This window comes from Watersipora subatra, chromosome 6, assembly GCF_963576615.1.
Source record: "Watersipora subatra chromosome 6, tzWatSuba1.1, whole genome shotgun sequence".
Classification (NCBI taxonomy): domain Eukaryota; kingdom Metazoa; phylum Bryozoa; class Gymnolaemata; order Cheilostomatida; family Watersiporidae; genus Watersipora; species Watersipora subatra.
Genome location: NC_088713.1, coordinates 14,569,917 through 14,591,919, shown reverse-complemented (window position 1 = coordinate 14,591,919; position 22,003 = coordinate 14,569,917). Strand labels below are relative to the sequence as shown.

General features: G+C 36.8%; 1 protein-coding gene across 1 annotated transcript in view; it reads right to left on the bottom strand.

The window, feature by feature from the left end:
- Nucleotides 1-748: 748 nt before the first annotated feature.
- Nucleotides 749-22,003, bottom strand: part of LOC137398793 (uncharacterized) — a 33,945-nt gene continuing 12,690 nt past the window's right edge. The window contains exons 5-7 of the mRNA XM_068084969.1: nt 12,780-12,920; nt 2,980-3,122; nt 749-1,119 (exon numbers count right to left, since the gene is read on the bottom strand). Coding sequence (XP_067941070.1) covers nt 1,100-1,119; nt 2,980-3,122; nt 12,780-12,920 — 304 coding nt within the window. The 3' untranslated portion in view covers nt 749-1,099. The remainder of the gene's footprint in view (nt 1,120-2,979; nt 3,123-12,779; nt 12,921-22,003) is intronic.

Here is a 22,003-nt window from a genome sequence, read left to right as displayed (position 1 = left end):
CAAAAACTAACATGCAACTTTTGTTTGCAATGGTATGTTGGTTGGTATTTGGTATTAAATATGAATGCATACAAATATGTTTGCTAGTTATTAGTTTTAGGATGTTAAATTTGTACACAATTTTTATTAAAACAGTTTTTTTTCTGTCATATACTCTATTTCATATTAAACTCTGCGATGCAAAATTTTGTTTCTATTGTTAATCTCATTGCTGGTATTTTTATTTCAACCACATAAATACTTCCCCATGTTATATGTAAAAACACTTATGAAAAATTAATGTATTTTTCATAAGTGTTTTTCGTTCATGTGTTCACTGCAAGGTAACCAGATTTTTACAGAGTAATAAGATATTTCAGTCTTTGTTTATGCTAAGACAATTTTAACAATTCTATAACACAATTTTATCATATTGCAGCATTCTTTAAATTAGCAACAAGCTAGAACCTTAAATATCTTTTCTATAAATAACTTATATGCATGAGCTACACAAAAGCCAATTGCAACTTTGAAAAATCGATTCATCTCTTTTTTGTTGTAGAGAACCATTTAGTGTTGTTAGTTTAAGTGTATATCCTGTTTTGTCACGTGCAAGACAATGTCAGATAAACAGACAGAAAACAATTCGACGAAATTTGTTGAAAGTGTATGCTTCATGAAGGAGTAAATGTAGTATGATACCATCAACCATGCTTTTGACTTATTCGACAATGTTCAATAAACATATGGTTGGTGTGATCAGGTAACCCTTTAGTGTTTTATTACAAACATGTTTTACAGATAATATTGCCCAACACCATAACTTACAAATCACAAAGTAAACCTCATTCAGAAAAGCATGTCCAGATTGACAGGATTTTCTAAACACAAAAATTAAGCATGAGTAATGAAAAATATATGAGAGTATGAATGGTCAACACATTTCATCATGGAACAATTTTATTGAAAAAGTATTATGGCTATCACTATATCACTACGGGTGTCATCTGATTGAATATTATCATCAGATGATATCAGCGGTCAGCTCAAGTTCAGTTTCTTCAAGAGATGCAGTACTTTACCTTTTCAAATTTTCATTGTTTTGCTCGCAGGTACTTCTTCATACATATGTTCTAAAAACTAAAAACACAAAGTATTGTTACAGTTTATGAATGATGTGTTTTTTATAAACACAAAAATTAAGCAAAAGTAATTAAAATATTTAAAAACCTGAATAGTCCATTCATTTCATCATGGAACAATTGTACTGAATATGTAATATGACTATCACTATTACATGTATATTGCTACGGACTTTATCTGATCAAATATTAAAATCAGATGATATCAGCAGTCAGCTCAAGTTCAGTTTTTTCTAGAGATGCACAAACCAATTTCAGGCAAACCAAAAAAAACAGGGATGATGGAAAGTGTCTAGAACAATACAGTGTATATTCTATATATGTTACTAATTTGGAAATTTTAAACGATTCTTATTAATCCTCATAATATATATGACAGCAACAAACTACCTAAACAGATTTTAATATACAGCTACCATATTAACAGGTCTACTCGCTATGATTAAACAACAAAATCCTGTGCATCAACTAATAGCAGCTGATAACACTAATTATCACAGCGAGAAAGAATCTAATAATTACAACTTTCTTTGTATAAAATACATAACCTGCATCGGAAATAGATATTACAGAACTTTGTTAATATATAAGTGTCTTCCAAATTTGCACAACACCTATCTAGAATTCAGTTTACATATTTAAATGGAAAATTATATACATATGTAAATTGATCTATGGTTACCAGCATTTATGCGTGTACATGTAAATTTTTGCATACAATAATTATACATATATACCAACACAGATATTGCAAATTGCAAAATATAAATTATGAATAACTATATTCAAGGTGATATATCAGACATGTATTAATTTTTTAGGTTGGGGCCTTCAGGGAAAAAATCATAGCTGTACTCGATAAGTACTCTCTGATTCCGAAAGGTAAAATGCATTACGCCTGCAGTAAGGTTTTGTCTGGATGCCTACATCTATATAGGTGTATTATTAATGCGCCAGCCGTAGGAAGCGTGTCCCATTTATTTATAGCTTTGATGGTTTTGATTTGATTCTTCAATGATCCACCAGACTTCATCAACCACTTCTATATTTGTGATTAAATCGACGAGGTTAAAAGCAATTCGTCTTCAGCAGCTAAAGAATCTAACAAACTCAAAGCTACAGAGACTACAACAAATTGCAATAGACTTTGATTTTAAACTCTATAAACCACAGTGAAATCATACCTAAACATAATTGTGAAGGAGGATGTTGTTCAAAAGTTAAATGTTACTTTCAATGCATTGCTTTATAAGTGCATGGCAATATTTCAAGCCTGCACAATTATTTAGTGTACGCGTAGATGCGGTGGACTACAAACTTTTGCATTGCACAGTAAACAGTTTTGGATCTGTGGGACTGTTGTTAATGCAAATTTTGCATTAATCTGTACACACAAGCACTAAAAAGGTTCATGAAAACCCATCACAGAATGAAGTGGTGATTTAATCTTAACCCAACCCTAACACAACTGCAAAATCTGAATGCTGCTCAAAGTTACAATAGAGTGGACAACAGCATTAGGTTAGAAATATTTGGCTCTTGCAGTGGCAGATGAAACCGTCCGATGCTTTCATTCAGTGGAGTTTATTGAGATTTCAAAATATTTCAAAATCTATATTTATACAAATTTTTATAAGGATTTCAAATATTTTAAAATAAATTTGGAGTGCACAAAACTAATTCTACTTTTTAGGTGTCACAGTCGCATGATCATTAAATGCCTCCCATGCATTAGAAATATGTCACACACTGCAAAAATACTATATGTTGCGCAGCAGTGATGTGGTGCATTCACAATGTTTAACCACATTGTTTGATGGGATAGCTAGAACTGGCTAAAAAGTAAGCTGAGTAATACCTCTGGTGATGCCCGTCTTTGAAAATTTAAATTCTCTGATGTCAATGATGATATGTTCTGGCAAACTCCTGAGCACTGAGGGATACTCTTCAAAGTCGTTTTCTAGCAGCAGAAGAATTCTCAGATTTTTCAGCTTTTTAAAACTGCAAATAAACATTTGAACCACACTTGCTGCAGTCATTGTACGCAAAATTTTATTCTTTTTTTTTGCTCATCCCTTCTAGAAAATTCGATGAGTTAGTGTAACCAATAGAATTGAATATCAAAAGAATTGTTATTAGTCTAACTAGCATGCTTACATCCATTATATTTTTTGTTTGTTGTGCGTGTCAATTATAATCAATTTTGATCATTTAGGAAAAGTTTTTGCTTTGTTAATTGAGTTTCAACTTTGTCGGTTTATGGTCAGCCGCCCACAGCTTTGCTTAAAAATCAGCTGACTTTATTTTGGTAAATGTTATGAAATAGGAGTTTTAGGTAACCTAGATTGTTTTAATTGATTGTGAGAATATATATGCAGAACTTTTGCAGAATTCAACAGCTTAAAGGTTAGCGAGATGTTGGTTTTTAGTGCTGTCAGTAACTTTGTTTATCATTCTCAAGGGACCTTGACATATAAAAGGTTTGAGTAGTAAGCTGCAAACTGACTTACAGAAAATAAAAACCATTCATGAATGTTTTAAATGAACTCGAACGTTTTACAAACAACACACACATCAACGTTTAAAACAATATGTTCTACGAGGAAGTATAAGAGAGCAAAGCACTAGTATAAACTACATAAAACTGGTATGATCATTTTTAATTTAAAGCAGATTATTAATATTAAAAAAAATTTTTGGGTGAATAAGAAAATCAGCTTATATGAAAAATATTTTCATGAGATAAAAAGTTAAAAGTGAATGACTATGAGTTGTAACTAGTCAATTTTGTTGCTTTTATAGCACCAATATTTTTATAAGAAAAACAAGTTATATGTACATGTAGGTGCTGACCCAATTTTTGAAGTATTGAACAACCAAGCATAAATAGTTCTATTAAAGGGCGGAGAAAAAGAACTATACACAAACTGTGTTACATGCATGAATATTTTGGTAAAAACAATTGCAGAAATGTTATAGTAGGAATGTTACACAAATGTTCAGACGGGAATTTTAATTTTAGGGAGATTATATTTACAAGCTGTTGTTGATGATAAGATGTTTTTGGTGGAAAAAATGCAAATTTTATGTTTACTGCAACCAATACTTTCCTTTTTTCTACTCTTGAAATCACTCAAAATGTCCCACTTCCTTTAATATGCAAGCTAAAGTCATAAGGTTATGGTTGATAAAACCACAACTTGACAGTTTCATTTAATTTAATGACAAAAAAATTAACTCTTCTTGATGCAATTAAACTACTATTAGTACCATGCTGTTGAAAATTTTCTGCTTATTGCTTTCTATAATCGATTTATCAAACACAATATAATGAATGTCAAAGAGGTTTATTAGATGAGGTGTTCGAGTAAAGAGTGTTTTTGATGCTGATTTTTAGTGTTGTCTGTTTACTGTTTGCTTGCCTTTTAATATATTTTTAGTTTAGATGTTTATATTTAATTTTCAAAATAATTTTTGTAAAATATAAAGTACAATTACTCATGCGTGTTATAACAGTAAGAATAAAAAAAACCACGTCAATTTAAAAGATAAAAGTCATGGATTTCAGAGCATACCTTTTCAGTTATCTATTTTTAAATGTTCCCAGCTCACATATATACCTGTAAGAGTTAGCGACAAAGTTTGGATAAAAAAATCAAGTGAAAACTATTCTAGAATATTTTAAAGTGTGAGCCTTAATTACTTAGGATATTTTTAGTGTGTACATTGCTAAACATTTATGTAAACCTTATTGTGCTATATTTTCAACCCTGTCCTTATTGTGACGTGGTATTAAAAGTGACGTTTAACATGTAGAAGCTGTTTTAATTTTTAACGAGCTCGTCTGATTTTTGTGAAGCTAAACTTACCGCATTTCTTGATGAAAGATATAGTAGTAGTACCTATATTTTGCATTATCCATTAAATGGAACAACATCAATGCCACTGTCTCCAGCGTTTTGGCCAAATTATATTTAATATGTGTGGAAATAACAGATTGAGTTAAGGAGCTACATTGAGTAAAACATTAGACAGATATATTTAATGATTATTTCTACGGTATCATCTTCAGCATTTTAAAAAATGCCAAGAAGATTTGCAAAGTTTAAAATGAACATAAAAAAGCTACAGCAATGGCAGAAATTATGTCATGCGGTGTTCTAGAAGAGTATTCTCACTATTCATCATAACGCTTCAACTTATCAGATCAGGTTTTAAACCAAATCATTGACAAATCTGAAGACAATGGATATGACTTAGATTTTGGTGACTGCCTCGGAGTGTACAGAAGTTATGGTGATGGTTAGGATCGATCTTTTTAGGTACACAACGGCTAAAATTGTTGCATCACTACAGCAACGACAAAACGACAAAAAATTACCTGTCATCAATTCAACCCACTTTTAATTCTACCATTTTGTAAACAATTTTTTACCAATAAGTTTATGTTTAATTGTCGATAAATCTTTGCTCAAAAGATCTGACGCTACTCTAAATATTTTGACGAGTTTTTAAAGTTGTATGAATTTGTATGGTTCCATTCAAAATAACTTTGAAAAATTTTTTCAGCTCAGTAAGATTTTTTGTGAGTTGCCAGACTTTTTGTCAGTGTTAACTAAATATTGTGGTATCATGAGCATATTTAGAGGTACTAAATAAAATTTTAAAAATATTTGATTTTATTAAAAATTTGGAACCCAAAAGTATTACAAACCACAAAAACAGCAAGCTTGAATACAGCATGGTTTAGGATGAACAAATGAGAAGAGAAAATTGAACAGGATTCCAACAATTGATATGAAAGTTTTTTATTTGAAGCAGACTTGTCACATTAAAAAAGCTTTTCTTTTGTGAATAATAAATGTGGCTTTCAAAAAACTTTTTCATGAGATAAAAAGTTCGAATTAATTGACTCTGAGTTATAACAGTCATCTTGCTGTTTTTGCGGTGCCTGTTGTTGTTCTTGTTAAAGATAAGCTAATCATACATAGGTGTTGAGACAGTTTTTGGCATTGACACCATTTTTGGAAATGTTGAATAATCAAGCAAAACTAAATTTTATTACAGAAAGTAGAAAAGAAAACATACATAATTGGTGTCGAGTGCATGCATATTTTAACCAAAATAGAAGTAGGCAGTGATGGTAGGCAAGATAGACAATCTAAAAATGCAACTTTTCAGTTGAACGTTGATTATAGCTACAAGCTTGACGAAAAGAAATGTTATGGTAAAAATATTTTGCTAAGTTTATATTTACTGCAAAAATCCTTTTCTCCAAACTTATTGGCATTGAAAAGCGCTGCGGCAAACAATGAAAAAAATGAGTTACTCAGGTTGTTATGTAGAAAGGAGTAAACACAAAAAATCAGTTGAAGAGAAGTACATTCAAATAGTTGCGACTACAGAAATCTTATATGTGAGCCTTATCAAATATTTCACTTCATCATAAGCTTTGCATACATTATCAACCTTAATACCTGGGTAGTTTGGTGCACTGTAAGAGAGGATCAAGTGTGCCGATAGAGCCTCGAGACCAAGCACAATTATTCATAAATGCCACAATGTGGTTGATTAGCACTGGTAAAACAGTAAATCTTGCCGTGAATATTAGCTAATGCAATCACATCAACTTAAGTAAACGCTCAGGTTTTATTCAGAGCTGGTAATTTATTGAATGAAGCTTAGAAATTAGTAAAGAATAACACACAGCAACCACACACAACTCTTTGTAGAGATTTACGATATCCCATGAATCGGTTACTAATGAATTTACTATCAATGTAATGTAAAATTATGTATCTGTCTTCAGTAATCAAACAATTGCTTTTGACAAATTCAATTTTCCACTGAGTTGATATGACATGATCAAAATTGTATCAAAGAGGATTACAAAAATCTGCTAAAAAAGCAGAAGATGCAACACTAGATATTTTAATTCCAAGTATTCATTCATGGAGACCAGCAGAAAACGATAAAAAGTTTTTTCATTACACGTCTCAAATTTGAAAACAAAACAAGTTTACCTTTTTTTCCACTTCTTTAAATTGCTTATCGTGCGCTAATTCCTTTAAATGCACATTGAATGAATAAAGTTGCAGCTAATAATAGAAAGCGTTAAACAGCTGCATTTGATACAAAAACAATTATCTTTCCTTGTGGCAACCACATTATTGTTTGTACCATTTTGTAGACAATTTGCAACTGATCACTTTCTATAACGAATAAAATAAATGTGAAGGTGGTCTATCAGAGGTGGTGTTGGTTTAAAGGCTGTTATTTATGTTGAACTTTAACTTTTCCTGTTTACTGTCAGGTTTCCCTTCAATGCATTTTGGTTCAGCTGTTTTTATTTAATTTACAATAGTTTTTGTAAACTAATGGGTAAATTTATGGTAGTGTAGGTATTATTACAAATCAAATAATCAAATACAACTTCAAATTTTGTAAATATAAGTAATGGAATTTACAGCACAACATTCTCAGCTTCCCATTTTTTACTAGTTTCCCAATTTTCTTTTATATAACATGGATGCTCGGGACACTTTGAAACAAAATTAAAATAAGAAAATTTAAATGAAGTTATCCTGAAATATTTTATAGCGTTAGCTTTGAATATATATTCAATTTATATTGTGCAAACCGTAAAACATTTGTTGAAACCTGATGGCACTGAATTTTAAAACCTGATAAATTAAATTGATTCGATTAACCACAACAAAACAGTTGGACCTGGCTAACACAATTATACCATCTTAGCTAAAAGCGTATGTTTTTGTTGAGAGCAAGTAATTTGTTGAAAAATTTCAAAAGAACAAATATTTCATGCTTTCCACTTTTGTAAATCGATACAAATGCTGAAAATCTTTGCTTATGCAAATTGAATAAATATAGTTGTGGCTATTAGAGAAAAACAAAGTGACAGGTTTATTACTCAGTTGCTTTTTACGCACGGTGAGTGACCAACCAAATATAACGCCGCTAAAAACTCACAGATTGATACATAAAGTAACTAAACACGCATCATGGTACTAGAATATCAACCAAGTTCAATTTGAAACAACGATATAAAATGGAAACTGCTGAAAGTTATCTTTGTGGTCAAATATTTAAAACAATGAAACCACAAATTACCATGACTGCTAGAAAGTTTCAACAACATTACTGCTGAGTGAAAAGCATAACTGAAAGTTTAGTTGTGTACAAAAAAACTCACAGATTGTTTGAAGTCTGTTACCTCTGCAGGCAAACCTGCCTGCCTTTCAATACTTTTTAGTTTAACGGCTGATATTGGTTTTGAAACTATTCACTTGAAGTCTGATTAAAACCTCTAATCAAACCAAAAAGTAAGACATTATTTCGTCGAGAAGCTGTAAAGCAGGTGTTAGAACACTTAGTTAAGAATTGTCTTGAAACATATCGACTACAGCAACTATGCAGTGCCTATGATTGCAATATTTAACCCCAACAGCCAAGTACACATATGTGGTAAATTCAAAGCCCTAAACCAACTAATATCAATGTATCAGCATCCTCTGCCAAAGCTTGATGAACTTCTTGAGAACATCGCCGGAGCTAAACATTTTTCAAAAAATTGAAATGGCAGATACATAACATCAGCTTGATTTGGATGATTGTGCAAAGCTCTGCCTTGTAAATACTAAGTTTTTATTCAAGTACTATAGACCGTGTTATATTGCTTTTAGTCTAAAACAACTTCAGCATTGCACAGTTGCTATGATTGGTGATGCTTACTTACCAGGTGTCTCAGCATGATGTGGTGATCGACTTTGAACAACTTAAAATGAGACAGCTCGTTTGGCTAATCTTCAGAAGCTGCTCACACTTGTTCAGAAGTATGGTTTCAACATAAGAAACAATAAATGTTATTTATTCAAGAGTTTTCTGGAGAGTTTGGGTTGTTTCTTTGAGAAACAAAACAATGGCGAGCCTCCATTGAAGTCTCCAGTGAATGCAGTGAATCATAAACTACCACAACTGCAAGAGTTTTTGGCTGAATAAACTACTATGACAGGTTCATACCTAACCAACCTAAACAGGCTGCTTTACTCTTTAAGTGTCTACTGAGAGACCCTAAAGTTATGTAGGGGCCTGAACATGACACAGGTTTTACAAACTAAAGCTAAATATTGTTGATGCGACATAGTTTACTATTAGATGGTCACAGCAAACTTCTGATTCTTGCAACCAATGCCTATCAACATGAAATCTGTGGAGTGCATTTGCAAGTAAATTATAGTGTAGAGAGGCCTCTGGGCCATGCTTCTAAAACTCAAAACATTCATCGAAAGTAGTACTAACAGATTGAAAAAAGGCTTTATCTTTAGTATATGGGATAACAAAGCACAACCAATGTATCTATAGAAGCAAGTCTACACCAGTGACTGACCATCAACTTTTTCCAGCCGTTTTGTTTTCAAACAAGATTATCCCTGTGCTGAAAGCACAAAGTCTACAACGTTGGTCGCTTACTATCATGACATACCAGTATAACATTTGCTATAAGAAAACCAACAACATACTAATGCTGATAGGTTAAGACGGCTCCTTGTTGGTCCAGATCATGCTTTTGGAACTATAGAACTACATGATAGGGTGGAGGTATCTCATGTTGTAAGCTAGGAATTAGATTCTTGCCTGCTGCATATTTGAAAACCTAAACTGGAAACCGCACCATATGCCAATCTGTAGGAGGTTATTAAAACAGGGACCACCAGCACCTGGGCTTACAAACTTCATAAACGTCAGGAGTGGATGCCCCCCTTCAGAAGTGTATGCGGTATATTGATTGTTGATACTGAAATTCTACTACTAGGTTACGAAGAGATTACCAGAGTAGCACTTCCTAGTAAATTAGTAGCAGGACACTAGGCTTGCTACATACTTATCATTGGGGAGGGATACAAATAAAGCAGCTATTTCGTCATTACTTCTGGTGGCCAACCGTCAAAGTAGATAGTGAGACAATGGTAAGCGCATGTCTACCCTGTCAAGCATCTGCTGATGATTAAGCTCGTCTATACAGCACATGGTCAGAGGCAGCACATCCACCTAGACTACGCTAACCAATTCAAAGGTAAAATGTGGCTTGAATGTGTTGACTGATGTTTCCGATGTCAATATGTCCTATGCTCGGCGTCGGCAACACCACGTCTCTAGTTATGACTGCAATTTCACGCTCCATCTTCACTAAAAAGCCTGCCAGAGACTATCGTAATGGATAATGAATCTCAATTCGCAGCCAAAATGTTCTGGAACTTCTGCACAATGCATAGCAATAAGCCTTTGATTTATTCACAATTTCCTCCATCATTTAATGGTGTACCAGAACAGTTGGTTCAGTCTCTAATGAAAAACATAGACTATTATTGTGCTAGAGAAAAGAAAATTAAGACAAAGCTACAGTTTTTCTTTGCTACCCTTTGCTGCTTACCTCAACCAAGTTTAAACAGGAAGTTTCATGCTGAAATATTACATGGAAGACAGACTGGTAATCTGTTACCTCTATGTTACTTTTCCTTATGCTTCTTACAACAAGATGTAACAGATAAAACAATCACATAACCTAGAATCAATGTGTGAATAAAAGAAAACAAGTCATTAACTCTTTTAATACCGCATTAAATTCTGACCGAATGATTATCCTGGCCAAGTTTACTGAAATGGATTTTTGATAAAACAATATACTGGTAGTATTTAAGCAATATCTCGATTATCAAAACAGATGTTGTTTTCTGTGAAGTGCACCTAACTCACAACAAAATTTCTGCAAGATGAGTATAAAAAATTTTAGTGAATCCCACTCGCACAAATTTTTGACGCTTTCTTTGTGTTGACTGAACATGGTACCGTTCTTCTTGCCATTACGATAACAGTCTAGTTTTCCCGTTTTGTAAAATAATTGCAGATGGAGTTGCGGAGCCAAAATATTTGTTCTGGGTTTCACATCAATTGCAAAAAGGTTGTTTAATTGCGGACAAAATTTGATTGATCTAGCTAACACACGGGCCTAGTGATAAAAAGAAAATTAAAAACTTTTTGATTAGCCGATACATCGGCTAACTGTATTTACTTATATTACCGCGAAAGGCGTCACATCGGCTTCCGGTAGCGAAATATTTAACTTTGTTCAAACTTTTTTGCTAAGGTTGCAATTAAACACTTATAACTAATCTTACTTTCAATCATATAACATCAGCAGAACGTAATTAAACTTTTAACGAGGCATGTCAGTTAATTGGAGTTACAAACATGCTAAAATTTAAATTAAGTGAACAACCACAGTATATGGCAAAATTACTATTACAAAACTGAAAATAATTATGATTGAAAAAGTGATTTTTAGTGATTTACTGTAAAACCTCTAATTGATCGTCCGCTCTATTTGAACGACACATCCAATTTAGGGCTACCTTGAGAGCGCTTGAAGTACATAGCCCCACTCTCGAATTGAATTCCACTTCCATTTGACCGCCACTTTGACATTATTTCATATTTTCAAGCCAACAATTTCAATTGGTTAGCAGATAAGCATTCACAAAATTGTACTAATAACGAACTGTTACATCAATAACAAGTAATACTTTTGTTGTCGATTTTCAAGTGTTTTTCGTTTTTTTGTTTAAGTTTTAAAAACAACACAATGGAAATAACTAATGACTGCCTCTGACTAGTAGTAGTTAATTGTGTAATGCGGTCTTGACAGCTCAACGGACTCTATGTATATACAACTGTTTAAATTTACAAAGGTAGAGAATGACTAGCTTTAAGGTAAATGTGGTGTTCAGTGAGCAAATTTTTACCCAATGCGTTTGTGCTAAATGCAACATGTAAAATATTAAAAACATTTCTGTATTCCCTACAAAAACTGGTTTCTTACTGAAGGTGAAAGATATATCCTGTCCTAACAGTTTAAATTCATTTTAGTTAGTGATTTATTCATGCACAGTGATGCAAAAAAATTAACAATTCAAAAAACTCATTACTTTATACAAACAATAAATAAGCGAGCACCATGATACCAGAGCATCTAAAAGTACATAATGAAGTAAGAGCATTAAATTGGAAATTATGACGGCTATCCTCATAATTATTACGATTATTAGTATTAATATTATTCTATTATGACGGTAAAATAGCTAAGACGGTGCAAACATAAGTTTCCATGACTGCTAAAGAGAAGTCAAAAAAATTTCACAAAAATTACTGCTGAAGAAAAAATTCATTGAAAGTTCAGTTTAAAAAAAAAAAATGGTTTAAAGCCTGATATTCCTGTGAGCGATTCTGTTTTTAATGTTTTTTAGTTAAGCATTGTATGTTTAAATTGTAAAGTAGTTTCTGTGAATTAAATACTCTTTTAGATTCACACAGTGACTCAAGGACCAAAATTATCAGCGCTAAAAACTAACCACTATTTAGAATGAGCATATCTCAAGGTACCAGAAAATCATAAATTATTATTCAAAGCATGAATAGATTGACTTATATTTGTACTATTATATTTAGAGTATCATAAAAATACCATGCAAATAGTTAATTTTAGTTTTCTACCAAGTGCATTTTATGTTCATTAAAATTTGGCTCAAATAATTGGCATGGATCCCTGTTGAGTTGTTTGAATGAGTGGATATAGATACTGACCGAAATGGAAGTTGTTTCAGGTCACAAGAACGCAGGTTAAGCTTCTCTAATAACGCCAGTTTTTCTATACCGACAAGTGACTCAGGATCCAGTTTATTCGAGCTGATATTCAGTTCTTTCAGATTGGTCAGTAAATCAAAGCTGTAACAAACAGGCACAGACAACCATAATATCTGCAACATTGGTGCAATCAGGCCAGAGTAATACATAGATGTAACTATCTGACAATCAAATATTTTAGATTGGTAAGTAAATCGAGTCTGTAACAAACATTCATGAATAACCACAAAATTGCCAGCGTTAGTTAATAAGTATTATATGCTTTTTTCTTCTTTTAGGTGACATCAACTTGTCAGGGTGTAAAATTCAGAACGACACAGTTCTTGTTAACTGATGTTCAACTCTCAAATATCGGTCAGTGAATCAAATCCGTAACATAATATCAAGTATCGTGGTGAACACCAGACCGTGACTTTGTAATCATTGTGAATATTTTGATATGTAGGCTATATATTTTGCTTGCTAGGTTGTTCTTTTTATTATTTTGTTGTTAATTTGTTCATACATGTATTCTAGATCTCTAACATGTCTTCGTTTATCGCTGTATTATAAACATGCCAAAGCATTAGCGATTCTGTTAATTACTAATGTTATACAGTTTTTTTACTCGGTTCCGTTAGCCGGAAGTGGGGAATTTATTGTATATAAGAGAGCACACTAACTCAGTTGGGCAGAGCACATTGTCGTATGCTCTTTGGCTAATCGTGTTCCTTTTGTTAATAAAAATTCAACAGAAAACTATGTGCATTCTCTCCCTCTTGTGTGATAGTCCTTATCAAGGGGGCAACAAGCAGCCCACGGGCTGCATGTGACCCTTTGCTATTTATTATGCGGCCTTTTCACTCCTCCAAATTATTTTCCGTATAAAGATGCGTTTGAATGAGTACCATGCACCAACTAAAAAATTCTACCTAGCAGTGAGATTTTGTTAAAACATAATTTAGTTTCCCTTTCACCAACGTAAATTTTCTGTTGGCTTTAAACTTTAACAGAGTAGTCATAGATAGTGTTATATATCATACATGCACATATATGTGCTTACTGAAAATACGCTATCTATTTAACATTCGACCAGTGATCTGGGATATTTCTATGCATGTATTTAAATCACAGCTACAGTTTTTTTACACATTGCATACACTGCAGTAATGTAGTTGTTTGCAAATAGCCACTACCTTTCCATCATTGGTTGTCTGTTCGTGCCCGTAGTTGGTCAACTTACTTTATCAGTTACATAACTGTTGATAAATAAATAAGTGCTGTTTAGTCCTCTAGGCTACTAAAAGAAAAATAACTGTCACTAAAGAGAACAAAAAATTCTATACTGATTGGCAGGATAAATTTTGGTTTACATCAGTTAAGATCAAGACAGTTTAATCTGCCAGACTTCAGTAGCTCAAAGGAAGGAATACAACATTAGAAAACATTTTGAAACAAATCCTGGTGAAAAGTATGGCAGACACAACACAGGGGATAAAAAACAACTTGCAGAAAAGTTGACAAAAAGCATGAAAGCGCTGCAGCAAGTGTTAACTCAATCACATGAGGTTGACAATGCCAATACTATAGTGAGCTTTGAGATTGTAAAGATTCTCACCAAATACCAAAAACAATTTTCTCATGGCGAAATAGCAAAGGAATGCTTACTGAAACTTGGTGAAGTTAAGCGATCACAAACGCAAAAAAGTGTTTCAGATTTATCTTTTTCATGTCACACAATAGTCAGACAAGTAAAAGATATAAACTCGGACCTTGCATATCAATTAAAGGTAAAGCTAGGTGGTATTGAATGCTATTCACTTGCATTTGATGACAGTAAAAATATTAGAGAGACAGCACTGCTTGCTGTATTTATTTGAGCAGTATATAACAATATTGATCTAACTGAGGAACTGCTCAACTTGAGCTCATTGAAAGGTATTACAAGGGGTGTAGATATATTTGAAGGTGTTCAAGTATCACTACAGAAAATGTGAATTGAAGACTTCAGCGATTGTGTGTCACTGCGCACATATGGTGCACCATCCATGATAGGGTGTCACAATGGTCTTATAACCAAGGTACATGAGCTCCAGCCAGATGTTATTGCAGTTTATTGCATTATACACCAGGAGAACATTGGAGCAAAAATTATCAATAAGGATCATGTCAACTCAGTAGTAGTAAAAGCAATAAACTACATTCACTACGGAGTACTAAACCACAGTGAGCTTCAGGAGTTCTTGAGACACCTGGCCAGCAAGTATGAAGATGTTGATTATTTAACAAAGGTTCTCTGGCAGAATCAACTCTAAAATATTTCTGGCTATTAATAGTTAAGACCATTATATTTTAAAGTTAAAATGAAAGGAGGTTCAAAAACTGTGTGATCCTCTCTGGTAAATGGACTTCGCGTTCTTAAATTTTGTCTCTCAAAAATTGTCTCAACTCAATGACAGGCTTCAAGAACAAGACAAGTTGGTACATAATTTGTTTAAGCACCTTAGAACATCTGAAAAAGATCTTCAGCTCTACATGTATGAGCGAAGTCTGCATAAAAAAAAGTTGATAACTTTCCCAGCCTTAAATCTGTCTTTAATGACAACAACGAAATCCTGGATAGCTATGCTCAGAGATTGGCAGTACTTTGGCATGAGATTTGTTCTTGTTTTAAAGAGTTCATAAGTCCGAAAAATGAGATGACCATCTTCTTATTGCCTTTCACTTGTGCAATAACCTTAGCAGCTATCCAGCTCCAGCTTTAACCAAAGGCGCTGCAGGAGGATGACACACTCACCCAAAGTTTTAAAAACATGCGCCTAGTTGACTTTTAGAAGTCCTTACCAACTGTAGATTACTGTAATTTAAAGCTGTTTGCCAGACAATTTGTTTGCATGTTTGGAAGTATGTATACCTGTGAGCCACTGTTCTCCAAATAAAGCACATCAAAGGCAAACTGAAATACAATCTGATTAACATTCAGCTGCTGCATAGTTTGCGTTCCTGCACGTCAAGCATATAACCTAACGTTAACAAATTGGCTAAACATATCCAACACTAAGCTTCTGACTAGCTTTGAATATTATAAAAAATTGTATTGTTTGTATCTCCCTACTTTATCTACTGTCTACTATCAATTATAATTCTTTTGCATACATGTTTATTATTGCTTTGTATTCAAGTTGTCTATTATATACTACTTTTTGATATTATATGCTAAAATTTAATAAAGACAGACAATACCAAGTCAGGGTTGTATGAATCCACCTTTGACAATAGTTACATATTGGAAAATGGCCTCTTTCTTGAAAAAGGTTGCCCATCCCTGATCTAGATCGTGCCAAGTAATGGCTAGCAAATTCCTTTACAATGGTGGCAACGGTGAAATTATGGTGAACCTGGCAGGCACCATCCATAAATTTAGAAAGCAAACTCCTGCAGACCTCCTGCCCTTCTTGCTAAAACAGCCTCAGTAGAGAATAACCAGAGTAGTACCACAAACACCAGGAGTTCCCAATCTGGCTAAAAAAGCTATATGGCTATCCTCACATTCGTAAAAAGACCTGGTGTGATAGAATAGGCAGGTTATCCAGCACTTCAGAAAAGGGTTGATGACTGGCACTACGCCAACCATCCCCCACTCTATGAGACGCTTGATACTGCCAAAAAAGGAAATGAAGACTGAGTCAGGTCACACTCGTCCATAGCGGTTCCCTCACTCAGACAGAAGCTCAAAGTCATGTTTCAGAGTAGGGCAAAAAGTGTAGACCAGGACACAGACCAACTAGCTGATGCCATTGGGCAAAATGTCAGGGTAAGTCGGAAAGCGGAACCGGCTTCCCACTTCAAAACGCCCGAGTATAATGGCGTCAGAGACCCAGAATACTTCATTACCAGATTCAGAGAAGTAACAGCCGCGAATAGGTGGGGCAAGGAGGCCAGCACACTGCCTCTCAGAGAGGCTTTAAAGAGTGAAGCAGAGTCTTGCGGAAAGGAGGTCGGGGTGGCAGCCATGTTTGAAGCCATCTAAACCCAATTTGGACTATCTTTCGTATAAGCCCAAGCAGGTTTGAGCAGTTTAAAAACAAGGAACACAAGCCTCTCCGCAGGAACACACAACATAAATTGACTGCTTAGTTTAAATAGTCTAAGCTGAACTGCCCAAACTGCTCGGAAGCAACATAGCAAAGGAGTACTTCTCGAACACCCTAAACTACCCTGCCCTACAGCGGCACCTACTAGCAGTAACAACATAGACTCTCGTGGATGCAGTATAGACTTGAAGAAAGTTTCTTCAGATCAAATCTGGGGAAAAGACCGGACCCAAACAGCGCCGTCCAAACTGTGTTAGAAGAAATAGACTCGAAGACCAATACAGGCTATGGTGTCGTACGCAGTGTCAAACAATGCATTCAGAATGTACTGTTATCCAAAGTTAAGCAGCGTGCAGAACAAGCTAAGCAGCTGCAAAACCAACAAACAAAGACTCTCAAAATTGTGCTGGCAATTGGTTGGGGATGTTGAAGCCCATGAAATATCTGAAAAGAGTACTCTAGTTAAAAGAAAAAGGGTTGGGAAATGGGAAATAGACGCATCAGTAGCACCCACTACTAGCTGCAATGAAGCATCTTTGAAAAACCAAAAGAAAAACTTAATACCGATTCAGCCAAGGCCACACCCAGATGGGCCTATCCAAAAAAAGTCATGCCGACCCGGAACTCCACAAGCAGACCTGAGGACTACCCAAATGACATTCCAACCACTAAACCTAGAAGAGTCACGCATGAGTCCCTCTGAAGCCAGCACTATGCCTTTCTCTCAGATACCTTGGCCCCCATGTTTTGCAGAGGTCAACTCATTGTCATCCAAAGACATTCACCCATATACTTTCTCAACCCAAACAAATTGAGCAGCCACAAGCAGCCCCCTTTGAGCACGAGAAACCTGCTAAAGCACGCCTGCCGGTGCTCGCACATTCTCCCAACTACTTCATCTCGGGAAAAATCGAAGTTTGAGCAGTGCACTTTCTTTCAGATACCGGATGCACCACTAACCTGCTGGGAAAACAGTAGTTCGACTGACATTTTCAGGGTATAAAAGACTAATCAGAAGAGAGTGAAATCCGTGGCCTGCTCGCTGATGAGACCAGGTTATCTTTTAACGGCGTAGTTTTGCTCCCAGTAAGGCTTGGCAAAGTAAAGACCGAGGGAGTCTTCATAGTCGGTCAGATTAGCGAAAATGCTATACTTGGCATGCCCTTATTTATGGCACACCAAAGCTCAATGAAATACAAATGACCCATGACAAACTTGGATGGGAAGCCATTGGCTTGTACCAATCAAACGGGGAAGCTCTTCCAGAAAAAATTCTGGGTAATAAGGGACTTGGTGGTTTTGGCTATGACATGGGTTGCGGTTCGGTGTAGAATGACTACACACAGAATTTCTGTTTACTCAGGTTAATAAAACGGTACTCTGTAGGCCTGCCAAAGCTACAAGCAGGAATGAGCTCAGAACGAGATGTTTTAGCCTCAACTCCCCACCCTAAACATCTGTTCAGGAACCACCGTAGGCACCGACACTAGTGCGGAAACACCTCCTCCCATCGCCGACGTGTCTCACTTTAAAGGAGGTTTCGCCGTGCCAATCACTCAAGTCGAGGCCGAGCCCAGATCCCCCAGCGTCTATAGAAATTGTGTCAGACCGCAAGGCACTCGTGCTAGAGCCGTGAGCAGGACAAGAAGCTGGCCACATTACTGACCAAGTATGGGTCGGTGTTTAGGACTGGAGACGACGATCTGGGTAGAACATCGCTCGTGGAACATTTCATACTCGTGAAAGACAGAACCCGAACTATTTGTTGACCCCCTCACCACCAAAGACCTGAAAAAGAAGTAGAAGCCGAGAGGTAGGTACAGGACTTGTTGGCCAGAGAGTTTTTTAAGTTGGCTGGGGGAGCGTGTAGCTTGCCTATTGTGTTAGTAAAAACAAGGAAGGAAAATGGCGGTCTTGTGTGGATTACAGAAAACTCAATGCAGAAACAAATCAAGACGCCTAGCATATTCCTAGAATAGACAAAATTGTGGATGCTCTAGCGGAAAGCTGATATTTCAGTACCTTTGATCTCGTCGGCAGATATTGGCATGTCCTACTGGAAGAACATGCCAAGGAAAAAAGGACCTTCATCACTTGCTTAAAACTGTGAAAGTGAAGAGTTTTCCTTTCAGATTGACTTCCGCTACAGCCACCTTTTAGCAATTAAAAGAGAGTGTTACACAGGCTTCACTGGCTGACATTACTGTTATACCTGGAGTTTGTGATTGTTATGTCAGCTGATTGTGAGTCCTACCTCCAGCAGCTGGAGAAAGTGTTCCAGCGGCTACGGCAAGCCAGACTAAAGCTCAAACCGACCAAGTGCAAGCTGCTACAGTCCCAGGTGCAGTTGTTTGGACACATAGTAAGTAGGGCAGGGGTTGCCACGGACCCAGTCAAACTGAATTTGACTCAGCGGCGGAGGTTTTCGGTACTGTCTGGTACTACTGGAAGTAAATTCTGAAGTTCGCCACCTATGCCAAGCCTTTCAACCTGCTGTTGTGAAAGGAAGAGCCAAAGTGATGAACCGGCGAGAGGTAGGCAGTGTTTGACACTCCGCGCCACAGCCTCAACCCAGCGCCTGTACTAGGGTACCCTGAAACAAGAAATACCTATATCCTAGAGATGGATGCCAGCAAGTGCGTTGTCGGAGCTGTACTGCCACAACAGCAGGGGCAACCCGGAGCAATTGATTGCTTATTGTTGCAAAACATGCACTCCATCTGAACAAATCTACTGCATGACACACAAAGAGCTGCTGGCAGTAGTCAAAGCGGTAAAACACTTTTATTCGTACATATACAAACAGGAGTTCCGGCTTTGCACGAACCGTGCCTTCTCTGCGAGTGTTATGCCGCAAGAAGGAGCTCTCTCACCAGGTGGGATGTTAGCTGAAAGTGCTTGCCAAGTTCAAATACAAACTGGAACACCGTGCAAGATTAAAGCACCACAACTGACACCGCCTAGGCAGGTCTCAAAACATTGTCAACAGTGTGCCCAGATAAAGTACCGCAATAAAGGCTCAACTCTGCTGGAATTAGACCAAGGAGACCATAAGGAAGATAAACAAATTAGGGGTACACAATGCTCTGTCAAAAATCACCAGTCCTGCGCCAGGGCGGCAAGTCAATGGGTGCAACTCCATGTTTCCCTTGAGACAGCCAATGTCAACACAGAACCGGTTGAGGCCTTTTCTAGGATTCTTTGACATTGAAAAGGTGATGATCTGACCCAGAGTGCTACTAGTCGCTACAAAAAACGGGTAACAGCTGGGTAAAAGTCGCCAAAACACAGCAAGAGGCGACCGGACATAGAGGCAGGATCCTGCCCAATGAAGGGCATGGACTGATCCAAGGTCAGTTGAGGCTACCGTAAGACCTGAGGCATTAGCTCAGCTAACTATCCAGTTGACTCGGATGCACAGCGAAGACGAGAGTACCTTAGCCATTACGTACCAAGCATTTCGGAACCACAACGAAATGCCTTCGAAACATTTAGAACTTGGAGGCCAGGAGCTCAGGGATCTGCATAGCAGGATGGAATCGGTGAGAATCATCTATGATGGTGTGCTGGAAGCTTGAATGGTTCTTCGTGATCAAGCCAGATGGTGTGCCATGTGCCTTCCAGCTATGAGGAATCCAGTCATCTGACAAACACATGCCATGACTCACTACGGATTGGTGAGGGTGGTAAGCTGCCTCCAGCTTACGTGGTACTGGCCCGGACTGACAACCACTGTCCACAGGTTAGTACGAGGCTTTGAGGTGTGCAAGGCTGCCTAATTACAGAGCGACCAAGCTTGCAAGAAGCCGATGGTGGATATACACTGACCGATCCTGGCAGAAAGTTGTCGTTGACCTGGTAGTTCCCCTCCCTACCACTACAAGGGAAAAAATGAATTTTGACGCTCTTGGACCACTTTACCCGGTTGCTAGATGCCATTGCCAATCCGGAGGCAATAGTCCAGTGTTGGCTAGTGCCATTGATGAAAGAGTGTTATTATACCTTGGGCTTCCAGAGCAAATCAGTACATACAAGGCGCTCAATTTGAGAGCCAACTGATGAAGGAGCTCTTCCAGCTCTGGAAAGGAAGCAAGGCGCAGACTACTCCCTGCCATCTCCAAGCACAATGTATTGTATAGAAAAATAATTAAGGCCTGGGCAACTCTCCTAGAGCCATGTAATTAAAAAGAGGCCATGAGAAATTAGATGAGTTCCCGCACCAACTTATTTGGCCGTACCGAAGCACCCCTCACACCGTGATAGGGAAGGCAGCCAACTTCATGTTGTTCAGCAAAGAGTTGTGTCTGCCTAATCAGTTAGAATGTTGCCCCTTTCCCACGGATATGTAATCTACCAGTTAACACATGCTGAAGAGGTGCCGTGCTGGAACAAGAAGAGAAGCACATCAGGCCCTAAAGGAGGCACGGACGGAAACTAGGTAGACAGAGAAGGAAGAGACGCCACTCTTTGGACCTGGAGATTGGGTGTGGTTTGTAAACAAGCGACGGCAACGGGGGCAAAAGCTGAGCTTCAACCTAAGTTTGTCAGCCCCTACCAAGTCATAGCCGCCTGGCCCAACTACACCTATTTGGCAGAAAAAAGGACCAAACTTCGACGCAACTTGAGTTCAGGTTAAAGCCATATCATGCCTGTCCAGAAAGCATTAGTGGTGCCCCGGCATTGCTTTAGCCTTGAAGAGGGCCAAATGTGAAAGTTGCCAGGAGGGCTCAGCCCTTACGAAGAAATTGCCTACAAACTGATGAAGAATTAATATAGTTCCCTTCCCAAATGAGTCCAGCTGAAAAGGTTGACCAAATGGGAAAGGCAACTCCAGAGGCCAATGCCGAAAACAAAAACTTGCACAGAAACTCACAAGAGGGTTCGAACAGCTCCAAACTTCTGGCTGCACATTCCCAAAGTGAGGCTGGAGAAAAAATAAACACTTAGTCTGAAAAAAGCCTGGTGAGTTTGACACAGATCTGAATTCCAGACACCTAGCGATGTCCCGCCAGGGTGTGGAAAATCTCACCACTGCTACAGAAAAGCAAAATCAGTGTTCGTTCTGTACTAGAAAAAAAGCCCATTTGGCAC